Genomic DNA, 15,915 nt, shown 5'->3' on the forward strand with positions numbered 1-15,915 from the left:
TTCACCCTGGGGGTGTGCGGTTGTGTGGGTGTGGGTGTGTGTGGCGGGGGGGGGGGGGGGGGGTGGGAGTGCTCAACTAGTTTGAACTAAAATCATTTAAATTTTTGATAGTGAACCGTTAATTTTTTTTGTAACAATCCCGTGAAACAAAGAAAATAGAACTAAAGACATGGACAATCACACAAAGTGATAAAAAACACAATATTGCCAGCACCTGTTTTATTATTCATAAACTTTATTACATCGTCTTTAAATAAAACAAAGGCATATCTCCCTTTTTATGTCACTTAAAAAACGAATTACATACAGTTTTTGTAACTATCGAACATGACCACCTCATTTTTAACACCTTGGCACTCCTTAAGTAAAATAAAAACTCTTCAAACGAGGTATAATGGCAGTCGCCCTATTTTGTCAATATCTTTGTTTGGGGGTGGCAGTCACAAGCCTGTAACTGACGTATAGCCACGGATCACACCAAAGAAGAAACAACCTAAGAAGCGACAGCAAAGGGATCACCTGAAGAGGGAGATATGTGACTTTTGTATTTCCAATATCAAGTAAAAAACCACATAGATAACTGACTGGGTCAATTTCTGAATAGTTTCTTCACTTGATAATACCTAGGTTGTGTCCTATTGAATGAGCTATGATATTAGGCAAAGTCAGATTGAGGTGTAATAGAGTCATAATTCATTATTTTGGAGGACAACAGGCCTAGAATTACAAGCAGGCCATGGCCTCTGTTTGCCCATGGTCTTGGCCTTGATGCCCCTCCAAAACAGTTTCCCATTGATTTTAAGATTTCCAATGGAATATAAATTGGCCTTGCCCTTTCAAAGATGAAATTCCAGGTCTGCCACAAAAGATGTTGGTACCGAATTAGCTATGGGTAGTTGTAGTCTCTTCAATAACTTAGTGGTACTACAATTGATAACAAAGTTGCAGATCAAATCTTCCAGCCTGGAATCTTCCATGACCGTGTGGGGGTGTGCAATACTTGTTGAGAGATTGCTGGAAATTTCTGGATGGAGCTGAGCTGTTGTAATAAAGTAGCTGTTGGAGTGAGCAAGAGTATCTTGATGGATCCAAGTATTGATGGTCTTTGGTCTGGAAAACGATGGGAAACGAAAACACAATCAGAAAAATGAAAATATCTGCAAATCGAATAGCAAGAGTTCAACAAACATGTTTAGTATGTAAAGAAGGCTCATGGCACGTCGTGGCCTATCGGTTTAAGAGCACTGGACTCGAGCTCTGATGTTTCTGATCAGCAGGGTGGGTTCGAGTCCCAGTGGTGACACCTGTGTCCTTAAAGCAAGAAACTAAACCATGATGCTTTGTCCCTCGGATGGGACGTAAAGCCATTGGTCCTGTGTGTTGTGAAATGCACGTAAAAGAACCCAGTCACTTATCGCAAAGAGAAGGGATTTGCCCTGGTATTCCTTGTTTTATTGGCTGCATAGTTAGCCACAGCACCTTGTCAAACTTCCCCTTATCATGGTGCTTCGTAAAAGGAGTAGGTCTCACAATTCAAACGTAGTCCCACATACCTTGCAGGAAAATACTGTATGTTAAAGCGCCTTGAGCACCACTAAGTGACGATGTTAACAAGAAGCCACATATTGTTATTTATATACACATTATTTTACCTAATTATTGCATCACCATTGTACACTGTATCCTGTTAGAGTTTAATTATGCTATAGGTGGAGCAGCTGGTGTTGTTATGTCCATATCAGCGAACTCTCTCGCAAACCATACTCCAAAGGCGAAGAGAAACGCATTTTTGATGAACGACCTAAAACAAAAAAGTTTAATGGAAAACAGGGTCAGTTCCTACCTCCATGGTTAAATCAATCTGAAAGATTTACATGTATCTGCAAAATACAATCATGAAGGAAGGAAAAACCATGGTACAATGTATCTGAAATTTCTTTGAGATGGGGGGCGGGGGGGGGGGGGGGCCTGGAATTACACGAACTGACCGACTGTTTATAAGATTTCACAGCATAGGCTTTACTAGACCCACTAACTGGGGTGCCGTACTCCTTTTGTCAAAATTTTGACATTCTCTGTCGACAGAGCAATTCAATTCAATTTAATTCAATAATACGTTTATTCCATACTCTTGTTGAACAATTGTGAGAATTAAACAGTACATAGAAATGTACCAAATATAAAGCGCATTAAATTGTACAGCTAATAAATTAATAACTAGGAATTGACTATGTACAGAGAATGTCAAAATTTTGTCAAAAAAAAGAGTACAGCGCCCCAGTTACTGGGTCTATGGCTTTATAATGAAGAGCCCTTACTTGCAAGCTTCGATGCTTTTCTTGCATATTAAAATAACAATTACCCTGAATTAACTTTTAGGCCGGTCCGGGTTGCAGAGGAGAGGGTTTTTTGTTTCTTTTCTGTTTTTCAAATGACAAAAGTGTTTTCTTTCTTTGGTTAGTTTTTATTTCACTTCAGACTTCCTACAGTTTTTAAAAATATTACTTGTTTATCAAGCAGTTTAGAAAGAGTCACAAAATCTTGACGACCATCTTAAATGAAATGTATAATTTGGGCGAAATAAGATACTCGTCAAAAACAGAAAGTTAAACACGAAATCAAGGAGAGGGCAGGGAGGGGAAAAATAAAAATCTTTAGTGGTGACCCAAAGGTGCAAAGTCCCCAAGCGTTTCATCATGCAACTATACACTGCTTGCACACAAAATATGCACGCTTGTGGCCAGGGACCCGACTATTTATTTTACTTATTTGCAAGCACAACTTGTGTCTTCTTTTCCTCCTAAACGCTGGAAAAGTTTATCAATTTAAAAAACATCAGTGAAACATTACTCAAATTCTCACCTCTTAAAAGGATTTTTGTACAAATCCTTGGTGAACCAAACACACTTTCCAACCAATGATGTTGTCTCTGTCGTTTTTACGTCCTTCATTTTGCTTGCCGACTCAATGGGTTGAATAATCTTTTTTTATTTTTATTTTTTATATATGACGATAGCGTCAGTTGGCTGGTGTTCACATCACTATAGCTATGCTTGTGTTAATTTGAACTATCTTTTACTAAAAAAAAAAATATTTGTAAAAGATTTTATTTCAATTACCTTTTACTAGCCTTTCGCAAATAATTCACGAAAACAAAACGATAAACAAGTTGGATATCACTGCTTGAAACCATAAAGCTTGATGGCTTGTCCTTTACCGTCACACAAAAACAAATAGACCATTTATTGAAAATTTATATCACATGATGGCGCTATTTCATGAGACCGCTAGCTATCTGAGTAACCTAAACTCGCTCCTAGTCTTACAACATGTACTATCAAATTAAGTACTTTAATAGTCAGATAGTAGGCCTGTAAGGGAATGACAGTAGCCTTTTTCCTTTGAATTATAATCATAATGAAACAGTACACCAACACAAGGTCTGATGAACCCAAAAATTTAGTAAAAATTGATTTATTGTTGATCCATATTTAATGTTCAAATAATGTCAGCAAGCATAAAGCCCGGTTCATACTTCCTGCGAATGCGAATGCGAAGCGAATCTTGACGTCACTAATTCGCAACGAACAATTCGCAGCAGTTGCCCTCTGCTCTACTCCCTTGCGAATAATCGCTGCGAAAGGAGGGTGTGGAGTCAAATTCACGTCAAATTCGCTTCGCATTCGCAGGAAGTATGAACCGGGCTTCAGACAGGGAAACACAGTAAACTGGATCACTTTGCATTCATCACTTTTTAAAAGTTCTGATCAATTGCAACATTATTGGTCAAGTACATGAAACCACTCAAAATTAAAGTAATCCCATGGAGGTAGTTCCGTACTGTGATTGGACATGCAGACTTAAACTGTAAATATTTTGAGTTGATTTATTTCAAGATAATTTTAATTTTGTTTTTAATAATCCTCAAATACCCATAAAAGAATCGGCACAAAAAGTCACTTGCCCTCTTTCCGCTCATTTGAGTAGTAGTTAATCATGAACAACTCTAATATATGCAAAATATTTCCAGTCTAAGCCTGCATGTTAATTCACATAAATCCAAGCTGTGACACTGACTTGTGCCCTTTTAACCACAATTGCTTCTCTTCACCCAGGTGTACAATGGTTTTGTATTGTTCTGCTGACAGGTAATAAGGCATGGTTGGTAATAATGGTTTTTACTCGACAATGAATTTCTTGACAATACCATCATGGTTAGTTTTCCAAACCTGTGGAAAAATAACTTGTTTTCTCATTTTGAATGGTGACCCTAAACTATAATACTAGGTTCTTATTTAGCGCTTTATCACACCCCTAGGTGTGTATCACTAAGCGCTCAGAATTTGTCTTGCAAGGTATGTTGAGCTTTTTGAAGTATGAGACCTATTCTTTAGAGCACTATGTAATGACTTAAAAGGTCCTGCTGACGCAATATGATGCCAATATCAAGCGAGGAACACCCGAGCAAACCGGAACACAAGTGACACAACTGAGACTTGACACCATACTCTGCTGATCAGAACCGACAGAGCTTGAGTTCGGTGCTCAGGCCATGGAATTTCAATTGTGTACATGTTGGAAAAAGACAAGGCCATTTTCATTTTGCAAAGGGCACTTCCATTGGAAAATCTTAAAGACACTGGACACTATTGGTAATTGTCAAAGACCAGTCTTCTCATTTGCTGTATCTCAACATATGCATAAAATAACAACCCTGTGAAAATTTGAGCTCAATCTGTCATCGAAGTTGCGAGATAATAATGAAAGAAAAAACACCCTTGTCACACGAAGTTGTGTGCGTTTAGATGCTTGATTTCGAGAGACCTCAAATTCTAAATATTAGGTCTCGGAATCAAACTCGTGGAAAGTTACTTCTTTCTCAAAAACCACTCCACTTCAGAGGGAGCCGTTTCTCACAATGTGTTACACTACCAACCTCTCCCCATTACTCGTTACCAAGTGAGGTTTTAGGCTTATAATTATTTTGAGTAATTACCAATGGGAATTTTTGAGGGGCACAAAGGCCAAGACCAGGGGCATCAGAGGCCAGTGTCTCTGTGGCCTGCGTGTCATTCCAGGCATCCACTCGGCCACAACTTGCCCTGCTCTTAACAGGGTGACAAACAAAGCGCCGCCGCAGTAATGTTTGCATTATATACACATCATCTGTTTGCAGGTCCTTTCCTGAAGTTGTTAAAGTGTTCAAGATACTGCACCATGGTATCAATTGGTGTAACGGGTGTGTCCTGCTTGGCCATCAGGGAGTTGGGGAGACTCGGAGCTTGGCTGCCCATAAAACTCTGCATGAACTCATTAAGAAGATGCCAGCAGTCTGTCACCACAATGCACGGTGTGTATTCCACCTGGTTAAAAGACAGAATAACAAATAGTATTTAAAGCCATTGGACACTTTCGGTACAGAAAACAAATTAAAAGTTCACATATTTACAAATAATTTACAGGGTTCACAGAAGGGAAGTGTGAAAGACTTCTCTTGAAATATTATTCCACGAAATGCTTTCCTTTTTGAGAAAACATTAAAACAATATCAATTCTCGATATCGAGGATTACAGATTAATTTTAAACACATGTCATGACACGGCGAAACGTGCGGAAACAAGGGTGGGTTTTCGCGTTATTTTCGCCCGACTCCGATGACCAATTGTGCCTAAATTATCACAAGTTTGTTATTTTATATATAAGTTGTGATACACGAAGTGTAGGCCTTGGACAAAACTGTTTACTGAAAGTGTCCAATGGCTTTAAGGCACTGGACACTAAATTGGTAATTACTCATAATAATTGTTGGCATAAAAACTTACTTGGTAACAAGCAATGGAGACCTGTTGATAGTATAAAACATTGTGAGAATTGACTCCCTCTGAAGTAACGTAGTCTTTGAGAAAGCGTTTTTTCTCACTCAAATTATTATTTTAAAAAGACTGCAGGCCTGAAGCCTTTTATAGGCATCTTAAAGAATACAAATTTGTGCAACAAGCGTGTTTTTTCTTTCATTATAGACCTTATGCACATGACATCGTTTCAGTAGGGCGCCCTCACCTAGAGGTCAAAAGGAGGTTGTTCATTGGCCAATCCTGTGCTCCGCGCGTACAAATCTGTGCGTTTCGATTGTTTCGTCACCGTTGTTCCACTAAGATGGCCGCTGGATGACGTCAATGCATAAGGTCTAATGTCTCACAACCTCGATGGCCAGGTGATGTTTAGACAAGAGAGTACTTTTGGTAAGTTTGGGGACCCAGACACCTTACCTCCATAAGTATTCCTCTGGTGTGTGGTCCGATGGACACAATCCCAACCTTGATGACAAAGTCTCCGAGGTCAAAGCGCTGCCCTTTGGATTCCATTCGAGCTGATTTCCTTGGCGTGTAAAATCCTAGATGCAAACATGACAGGAGAAAGTTATCAACAAGGGTTCTTACTGACTAAGAGCTAGAAGTTATTCTGTTGTACCAAGACTGGAGCCTAGACCCAATAACAAGGGTTCTTACTGGCTAGTGTTTGAAAACAAGTAAAATATTATACACATATTGACTGGCAATGAGGTAACTAGTATACGACTATTCCCCCGAGGGAATTTGAGTGACCAGAAGAGGGACCTATTTCCCGAGGCCGAAGGCCAAGGGAAATAGGCCCCTCTTCTGGTCACTCACAGGCCCAAGGGGGATAGACGTACACTAGTTACCGAATTATGCCAGTCAATATGTGTTTTATAACACAGCTCGGTTTTAAATGTGAAATAAGAACAGAAATCTGGAAAAGAAATGACATTTTGTAGTTGCTGTTCACGGTTCAAGTCAAGAGAGGGCGCTATTTTCAAAGACTAGTGCCCGCTCGGGAACTAGTTTCCGCAAACATGTGCGCGCGAGCACTAGACTATATTAGTTCATCCCACGTGACCGTGTTTTAGCCAACCAGAATGCAGAACAAGCAAGAGGTGTGTTATAATATACAAATATTGACTGCTTCGAGTGCTATGGTTAAAACTATGACTCCCGAGGTGATCCCTGGAGCGTTCTATTTTCCCGAATGCAGAACGCTCCGGGGATCACCGAGGGAGTCATAGTTTTTAACCATTGCACGAGTAAAAGCAGTCAATATTTGTTTTATAACACCCCAAACATTTCTAAATACTGTACTATTATTATTAAGTTACAGACCTGAATGCTACAATCCACGGACGACGCAAATACAGATTGCAAACACTTTTACTTACTGTGTTGCATGTAGTGTCGTGCATTCCGAAATGGTTACAGACTATTAATTTATCATCCTCGTACACGCAACGGACGTCTGGGTACTGCACGCCGTGTGCTAGTCTGTCGGACTAGCGCACGGCCCCGTGTGCTAGTCTTCGGACTAGCGTACGGCGCCGTGTGCTAGTCTTTGGACTAGCGCATGGCAAAACTAAGACATGTCATGTGACGCGCTCTAAACCAATGAGCAGGCAGAATACTTGCAAGGGGTGTTACAACACTACATATTTCTTTGAAAGTCGATCTGGACCCTCTAGTTTGTTTTATAGTTTAATCTTATTTTGAAAATGAGATATCGCGTAACTTCACAAGGCCAGATGGCCACTTCAAGTACATTTAAACTATTTGGGCTGTTGACCCAGATCAGCTGTCACCAGGGGCACACTGCCAACTACTCCTGGGGCTGAAACAGGGTTACCCCCTTCAAAGTCAGTAGGGATGTCGGCACTTTCTGAAAGGGACTATGGTAGATGTAGGACTGTTTGGGCTTCAAGTCAGAGACCTTCATTTAAAGGCACTGGACACCTTTGGTAATTGTCAAAGACCAGTATTCTCACTTGGTGTATCCCATACAACATGCATACACAAATAAATCTGTGGAAATTTGGACTCAAGTGGTCATCAAAGTTGAAAGAGAATAATGAAAGAAAAAACACCATTGATGCACAAATTTGTGTGCTTTCATCAGATGGCTAAAAACGGCTTCAGTCCTGAAGTCTTTTATTATTTGAGTGAGAAATTACCCCCTTCTCGAAACTATGTTACTTCAGTGGGAGCCGTTTTCTCACAATGTTTTAAACTATCAACAGCTCTCCATTGCTTGTTACCAAGTAAGTTTTTATGCTAACAATTAATTTGAGTATACCAATAGTGTCCAGTGCCTTTAAATCGTCTTAATTCACATACCTTTAAGTTTCTGCATGATGCCATCAAAATGATTATCGGTGATAATATGAGCACCAGTATCTGTGATTCCATAACACGTCACTGGCTGCTCACTGTTATGCATCAGATGAACCAACTTAGAAGCATCTATTGGGAAATTTACAGAGAACAAATTTTGCTAAATTTGGAAACAAAATTGTAAGAAAATACAGAGTTTCCGTGAAAAGGACTTTTGACTTGAGTGTGAACCATTGCAAAGCAACCCAAGAGAATAAACACTTCTAAGTGTTTTTCCATTAAGTTTTGGTTCAAGTCCAAATCATTAAAAATTTACCCAGTCAGTTTCCCTTGTGGTTTATTATTTGAAGACTGAAATAAAAGGTCAGTGAGGTCACATCCCCTTTGATTGCTCCCTAGGCTTTAGCTTCTCAGGTTGTATCGTAAACTTGGTGTGGTTTAAAGATGCTACATGTACGTCAGATTTTTGGCCCATTTGACCCAAAAATTTTGATTTAAAATTCAAAGGTATTTCAGGTATTTTGATGGGGGTCGAGAGAGTTACTAGCTATCATTTGAGCCATTGCACGAAAAAAGCCGCCAATTATTAGTAGCAGTGAAATAAAGTGCTCAAAATTAGTTTTTGTTGGGACCCCGACAATATATCACGTGACCAATTCTTATGTGTTTTATGGTTCCTGACCATTTAAAGTAAAAGTTAAACCTTTTTTTTGTTAGAGCGGGAGATACTCTTTGAAATACCATTCACTCAAAAAAATCTATTTTTTAATGTTTGGGGCCAAACATCTGACATAGCATCTTTCAGCTTCTAGGTGTGATTCCTCCATGGTGTGATCAATGGGTACCTGGCAATGTTGTCTAGCTTCTGACTGGCCTCTCTGAGCAAAGGTGTTGTACTGACAAAATAGGGAGACTGCCAACATAGGGCTAGATAGCTCAGTTGGTAGAGCACCGGAACAGTAATCTGGAGGTCATTGGTCCAAATCTTGCTATAGTAAAATTTTCCTTTGTTCAACCTCAAAATCATTTAAACATAAACTAGTCAGTTTATTACTTGTGAGTTATCAAACAACAATATAATATTATACATTCATTCCAATTATGTTTATTTGATGTTCCTACTGATCAGTTATTAGTAAAATGCAAACTTCTAAATGTTTAACTTGATAGATTTCTTACTCATTGTTGGTGCTGACTGATAAGTCTCGCAATCTACACAGAAGTTGCCCGTCTTGACAGCACCAAGGACCTCAATTCGCCGGGTTAGCATCTCCACCATTTGCTGAACTGTCTTATTTTCAGTCACAGACCATTGGCAAACACTAAACAAAAAGTGAAAAATTTAAATTAATTGACACAGAAAACCTATGGGCTTTTTCAATTGAATGTGCACAAAGTGCTTGAATGAATTGAAGTTGTTTTGTTGTACCAAGACTAAAAGGAGGCTAGTGGCATGATATGATTAAGTTAACAAAACATGCATGATTTAAATGTTGAACTTGTCAAAGTTTGGCAAATGGCTCTTGTCGAATAGATTGTGTGTTAATTTACTCGAGACAAACTATATTATTTTCTCTGCAAGACAGCACACAAATCATCAAGATACTCCACTTATTTTAAATGTTGTTATTTTATCTAAAGTCAAATCCACTAAATTCCTTGGCATTTTTATTGATGAAAATCTCTCTTGGAATTACCACATTAGTAGTTTGTGTACTAAAGTGTCAAGGAATGTTGGAGTCATGAGCAGACTTAAGTGGTTTCTACCCAAACACATTTTGGTAACCCTTTATAACTCCTTTGTTCTTCCTTATTTCAATTACGCTTCTCTTGCCTGGGGTTCATCTAAACCAGGTTGTAATAAATTGTTTTTGTGACAGAAAACGGCAATCCGTGTAATTCATGGTGCAGGTTATCTGGAACATACTTCCCCACTGTTTGTTACATCAAGTATCTTAAAACTTGGCGATATTCATTCTCTTAATGTAGCAAATTTTATGTTTAAAGCCGTTGGACCCTTTTGGTAAACAGTATTGTCCAAGTCCCACACTTCGTGTATCACAACTTATATATATAAAATAACAATCCTGTGGAAATTTAGGCTCAATCGGACATCGGAGTCAGGAGAAAATAACGGGAAAACCCACTCCTGTTTTCGCGCGTTTCGCCGTGTCATGACATGTGTTTATAACAAATCCGCAATTCTCGCTAACGAGAATTTATATTGTTTTACCGTTTTCTCAAAAAGTAAAGCATTTCATGGACTAATATTTCAAGAGAAGTCTTTCACCATTACCTTCTGTAAACCCTGTACATTATTTGTAAATCTGTGAACTTTTTTTTTTTTTTCTGTACCGAAAGGGTCCAATGGCTTTAAACACTCTCGTAATTTGTTGCCACATAAACTTCAAGGCTTGTTGTTTGCTAGTGCTTCAGTTCACACTCTTCAGACCCATGGTTTAGCCAAAGGAAATCTTTTTGTGAAACAAAGTAGAACTGAGTTTTTTAAAAAGAGTGTGTTTTGATAATTAATTAAAGGGGTCCTTTACTGGATAGCCTTAATGCAGATCTTAAACAGTCAGTCAATGTTTTTCTTTTCGTAAAAAGCTTAAGAAGATTTTGATTGATTTATATACTACTTATTCATTATATATCTAATACACAACACTTTTTAGTAAATATTTTATCTATTGCCCAGTCTCACTCATGCATAATGTCCATGTCCCTTTTGTTTGTTAGTGTTCATTTTTGTGTAAATTGTCCTTGTCTTTAGGGAAGAGGAAAAAAAAATTTTGCTTCTTCTTCCTACAATTTACATGTTGACGTCAAGCTATTTTCTATTTTTTGTTCATTAACTGGATTAAGTTTTCCCCAAGTACAAGTTATTATCTGAACAATGTTATTAATACTACGACACTGTATTGATTGATGTTGATATGAAATAAATGTATCTGAAATGAAATGATGTTGAAAAAATATTTAATGATTACCATCATAATAAGCCATTTTGAGTGATGCCAAAATTTCCCAAACCGAAATACTAATAATAGTGATGTAAAAAATGTCCACCATCATAACATACTACAGTCGTTTGACCAGTTCTGGATCACTTCTTGAATTCACATGGTTTTTTGTTGCAATCTCTTTGATATCTTAAACAAAAAAGTTTATCAGTTTACCTAAACATGTCATAAAACTCACCAAGTATTCACTGACAAAAAAAGATTAGTTCTTTTGAAGAGGCTTTGAGAAAAGTATCGTCACCTGTTTGACCAGTTCAGGATCAGTTGAATCTATTCTGAATCAGTAGAGTGCCCTTTATTGCAAACCCATACTCCCATTCATAAAACTGTCTCTCAAGGACATGACACATCAGAGGTGTGTTGGCATGGACTTGGACTTCCTTTCTTTAGTGAATGTCATGCAAGTGTCTTCAATAGCAGCGCAAAAACCCAGCGACAAAACCACAAAACAACAGCAAAGGCAAATGAAAAAGTGAAGCGAACCTAAAAAGCATTATTGACCCCTCCAAGCTTAATTTTCTCACAAAATAAAAAATCTACAAGAATTTGTTGAAGTAATGTTTCTCAAAATCAACTAAATAAACTTTCTACTGCAGTAGTATGATTTTACCAGACTTAGTAAGTTAGTGCGGCACCATTTGACGCAATGAGATGTTAAGTGATCCCGAACTGGTCAAGGGTAAGTTGCCCCCTCAAAGAAGATTTTGATAACTTTGTCTCCTCAAAGAAACAAGATGACTGCACAGTAATTACAGGAATGTTTTTTACACATTCTTATCATTTTACATAAATATTTTTTGCCCCGGCACTCCAATTCTAAAGGTAAGAAGTTTTAACAGTGTTTTTCAACCAACATTTTTCAACAAAAAAATGACAAATTTTGCAGACAACCTTCAGGAAAACGGCCATAATTTATTTGCTGATGATGTTTGGCACCTTATTTTGGGTTTGTTGGTTTAATGGATGTTAATCTTCACATTTATCAACAGAAATTGGTAATAATGAGAAATGATATAATTATTTGGTTTTTGCAAAGTTGAAGTGATCCCGAACTGGTCAATGATCCCGAACTGGTCAAATGACTGTATTATGGTGGACATATAAGTATAACACTATTTGGTTTGGGGAATTTTGGCTGTAATAAAACACCCATAAACCAAACAGTGCACTGGCCACTCCTCAACTCAAGCATGAGCATTGTTAGCATGTCAAGGAATATAACCCCACTTGTTTAGACTTAGGCATGTTTTAGGAGGAAGGCTTTAGTCATTTGGTGTCTTATCTTGATCATCATGTTCTGTTGATGGTGGGAATTAGCAGAGAAAACAAACATATTCTGTATTGGCATTTTATTTATCTCAATCAACAACAGACAAGGACAAATATACCTACCAGGTTACCCCCATGGTGTATATCTTGATAGTTGGTTCAGATATCTATAGTTAGGTATCAATTCCTGTTATTTATAACTGAATTGGACTACTCATTTTGTGTCAACCAACTTCATTTTCAGTCTGTGCATCATGTTTTTTTTTTTAGAAGCACACTTAGAGCTTAGTTAGAGCGCCCTCTTGCGATTTTTAAGGATGGATGAGAAACGTAGGAGGCCCTTTTCGAATACACGGCTTCAGTAGCTTTGGATTCGGCTTCAGGCTCCGTCCTCTAGTCTGAAGCTAACTCTGGCTGAGAATGTACGCAAAGCACGCGTATTGTCAAAACAGCAGCCGCGGCGCCTGAGCCGAATCTGGAGCTGAGTCCGTGGTTTAGAAAAGGGCCGTAGTCTGAACATTAGAAGTCACATTTCGCGTGTAAAACGGTCCATCCCCGGTACGTCCATCTTCACCTTTCACCTACCTAGCTATTATCGACCGCGCAAGCGCACCATACGACCAAACGTCACCCGGACCAATCAAAACACAGATATAAAAATATTACGTCACTCAGCCTTTATCCAATGAAATGATTGTATCCAATGAAATAGCTGGTTCTAAAAAAAGTACCTGTCTTTGCTTGCGCTTGGGATAAAGCAGGGGACCAGTCTACGAGAGAAACGTGGTTGTGTCGTTTTTAGCCGGCCGACGGTGGCGCATTTGTTGTCTGTGAAAAAGTGTGTGCATGTGTGTTGCTATTTTCTCGACTTAGTCGTAGATAATTTGTTTCAAAAGGTCAACTGTATCTTCTTCAAAATGGCGGTAAGTTCTACGTCTTTATTTCTGGTTTGTGGTGGGTCGTATACAAGTTAAAAGTAAAAGCGTGGGTAAACATTAAAATAACAAAATAAAATGCCTGGCATGGCCGGGGAGGGTTAACTCGTCCTCTGTGCCCGACCGGGGAGTTAGTCAACTCGTCATGTGTTTGTGTTGTACTTCTACTTGTTGTAGAGTGCGGGGCGGCGGGCAACCTTATTTTTTAAGTGAGCCATTGTTACTTCGTTCAGTTTCAGTAGAGTCACTTCTGCTTTCTATAGAATATGTTTTTTTCACGGACAATTACTTATTAATATTAGGTTGGGGAGGTGTAGAAATGTTTTGACACAAAGTTTGGCGTTATTTATAATTTTGAAAAAGTTGTTCTAATTTTGTTTAGTTTCTTACTATTTGTGTTTTCAACTTAGGACTTAATAAAACTTAAAAGCCTTTTAAGTAAGGGCTATAATTATATGCAAAACAGTTGACACTGCCACCAAACATGACATAGAAATAGACACTGGAAGTAAATAAAGGAACTATATGATAAAATGAATGACACTCACTAAATCTCACATTGCGCCACTCGCGTGCTATTGAGTTCAACAATAAACGGCAAAGTTTCCGTATGGCGCCACCACTTTTTCATTCGATATGAAATAATATAGTATCTAATTTACCTCAATGAGATATCCCTTTCTGTAAAAATGAGTGAAAAAGTGGTGGCGCTATACGGAAAGTTATCCCAATAAACATCCATAAGTGAAAATTGAACACGCCTAATCATGCTAATTAAACAGTACAGTTTAAAAATAAGGTCACTTCGAACCTTGAACCATACCCAGAAAGCCTGCAATACAAAGCCTATGCGGACTCAATGACCCCCCCTCCAAAAAAAAAAAGAAAAAAAAAAGAAAATCAAGTTTGTGGTGCTCAAATGTTAATGTCGAGTCACATTGGGTCTTAATTAAAATCACACAGCCTCCTCATTTAATGAGGAGGCTGTGTGATTTTGGCAGCGTGACCCTCTTGAAACAAGGTGCATGCAATTCCAGAATGAAAAAGTATGACTTTGAAGGTACAAAATGTCTTTTAAAAGGTCAGGATACGAGTATCATTTTGAATAGTCATGACAGCAGTGATTACAACCAGACTTTTGTTGGTCAATTAATGAATATTCACAGGCATCAAAAGAACTTGACACTTCAAACAAAATTGTACTGTAGGTTGCACAATTTTTAGTAGCCCACAGTAGGCCTGGGTGACTAGTGTCATTGTCACTTGATTGTTCTGTCTGGACTTGCATAGAGGCCACAGAGGACCTGGGGCCGATTTCACAAAGCAATAAAGTTCATCGCAAGACCAATTTTCAGTATCACCATAGTGATTTGTATTGTGACATCACACTTTACTAAGCAACTACGATTGATTTGCAGTCACGATCAATTTTAGATCTTTGTGAAATCGGCCCCTGGTCTTTGTTGCCCCTTAGACCTTGGTGCCCCTTCAAAAATTCCTTAAAAACTTTAAAATTTTCCATTGGAATAAGTGCCGGTTGGAAAATCAAATTGCCTTGCGAGGCCTGTGAAATGATTACGATTTTTGACATTTCCCCTTTTTGCAGATGAAATTTTAATTTAAATTATGTGTATGCGATACATAGTTTTTAAAAACAACAGTAAGTTAACCTGTTTATCCCTTGACATTTACAGGCTATGGGGCTTCCCTTGAACCCTAAGCCCTTTCTTAATGGGCTGACGGGTAAACCAGTCATGGTGAAGCTGAAGTGGGGTATGGAGTACAAAGGCTACTTGGTTTCTGTGGACGGCTACATGAACCTACAGGTGAGTTAAGCAACAAGCTCTTCATTAGAATATTAGGTCTGAGCTACTAGTGAAATTTACTATCCATCCAGGGACAGCCGGGCGAACCCCTTCTCTTTTCGATAAGTGCGCTGGGTTCTTTTACATGCATTACACAACACACAGGACCAACGGCTTTGCGTCCCATCCGAAAACGAAGCAATGGTGAAGTGTCTTGCTTATGTTAAAGGAACACGTTGCCTTGGACCGGACGAGTTGGTCTATAAAAAGCGTTTGTAAATTTTTTTTAATAAAATGCATATGGTTGGAAAGATGTTTTGTAACTGTGTTTTATCAAATGCATATGGCTAGAAAGATGTTGTAAAAGTAGAATACAATGATCCACACAAGTTTGCCTCGAAATTGCGTGGTTTTCCTTTTACTGTGCGAACTGACATGGTCGGCCATTTATGGGAGTAAAAAATTTGACTCCCATAAATGGCCGACCGTGTTAGTCGACGAGGTAAAAGGAAAACTGTGCAGTTTCGAGGCATGTTTGAGTGGATCATTGTATTCTACTTTTACAACATCTTTCTAGCCATATGCATTTGATAAAACACAGTTACAAACACTTTTCAAAGACCAACTCGACCGATCCAAGGCAACGTGTTCCTTTCCTCATCGACTAACACGGTCGGCCATTTATGGGAGTCAAATTTTGACAGT

General features: G+C 38.5%; 2 protein-coding genes and 1 long non-coding RNA gene across 3 annotated transcripts in view; 1 reads left to right on the forward strand and 2 right to left on the reverse strand.

Moving 5' to 3' along the window:
- Positions 1–190: 190 nt before the first annotated feature.
- LOC139954285 (uncharacterized) lies at positions 191–3,001 on the reverse strand. Its single transcript, XR_011788083.1, has 3 exons — positions 2,863–3,001; positions 1,653–1,801; positions 191–1,110 (listed from the first exon to the last, which is right to left on the reverse strand). It is a non-coding gene; the product is annotated as an uncharacterized lncRNA (long non-coding RNA).
- Positions 3,002–3,895: 894 nt separating this feature from the next.
- On the reverse strand, positions 3,896–12,840 carry LOC139953163 (mediator of RNA polymerase II transcription subunit 20-like). Its single transcript, XM_071952593.1, has 5 exons — positions 12,594–12,840; positions 9,358–9,500; positions 8,182–8,307; positions 6,271–6,395; positions 3,896–5,363 (listed from the first exon to the last, which is right to left on the reverse strand). The coding sequence occupies exons 1-5, from the start codon at positions 12,605–12,607 to the stop codon at positions 5,163–5,165; spliced, it is 609 nt and encodes a 202-aa protein (XP_071808694.1). The 5' UTR covers positions 12,608–12,840; the 3' UTR covers positions 3,896–5,162.
- Positions 12,841–13,242: 402 nt separating this feature from the next.
- Positions 13,243–15,915, forward strand: part of LOC139953171 (small nuclear ribonucleoprotein F) — a 41,802-nt gene continuing 39,129 nt past the window's right edge. The window contains exons 1-2 of the mRNA XM_071952606.1: positions 13,243–13,393; positions 15,100–15,231. Coding sequence (XP_071808707.1) covers positions 13,388–13,393; positions 15,100–15,231 — 138 coding nt within the window. The 5' untranslated portion in view covers positions 13,243–13,387. The remainder of the gene's footprint in view (positions 13,394–15,099; positions 15,232–15,915) is intronic.

The sequence above is a fragment of the Asterias amurensis genome, chromosome 2, assembly GCF_032118995.1.
Source record: "Asterias amurensis chromosome 2, ASM3211899v1".
Lineage (NCBI taxonomy): Eukaryota > Metazoa > Echinodermata > Asteroidea > Forcipulatida > Asteriidae > Asterias > Asterias amurensis.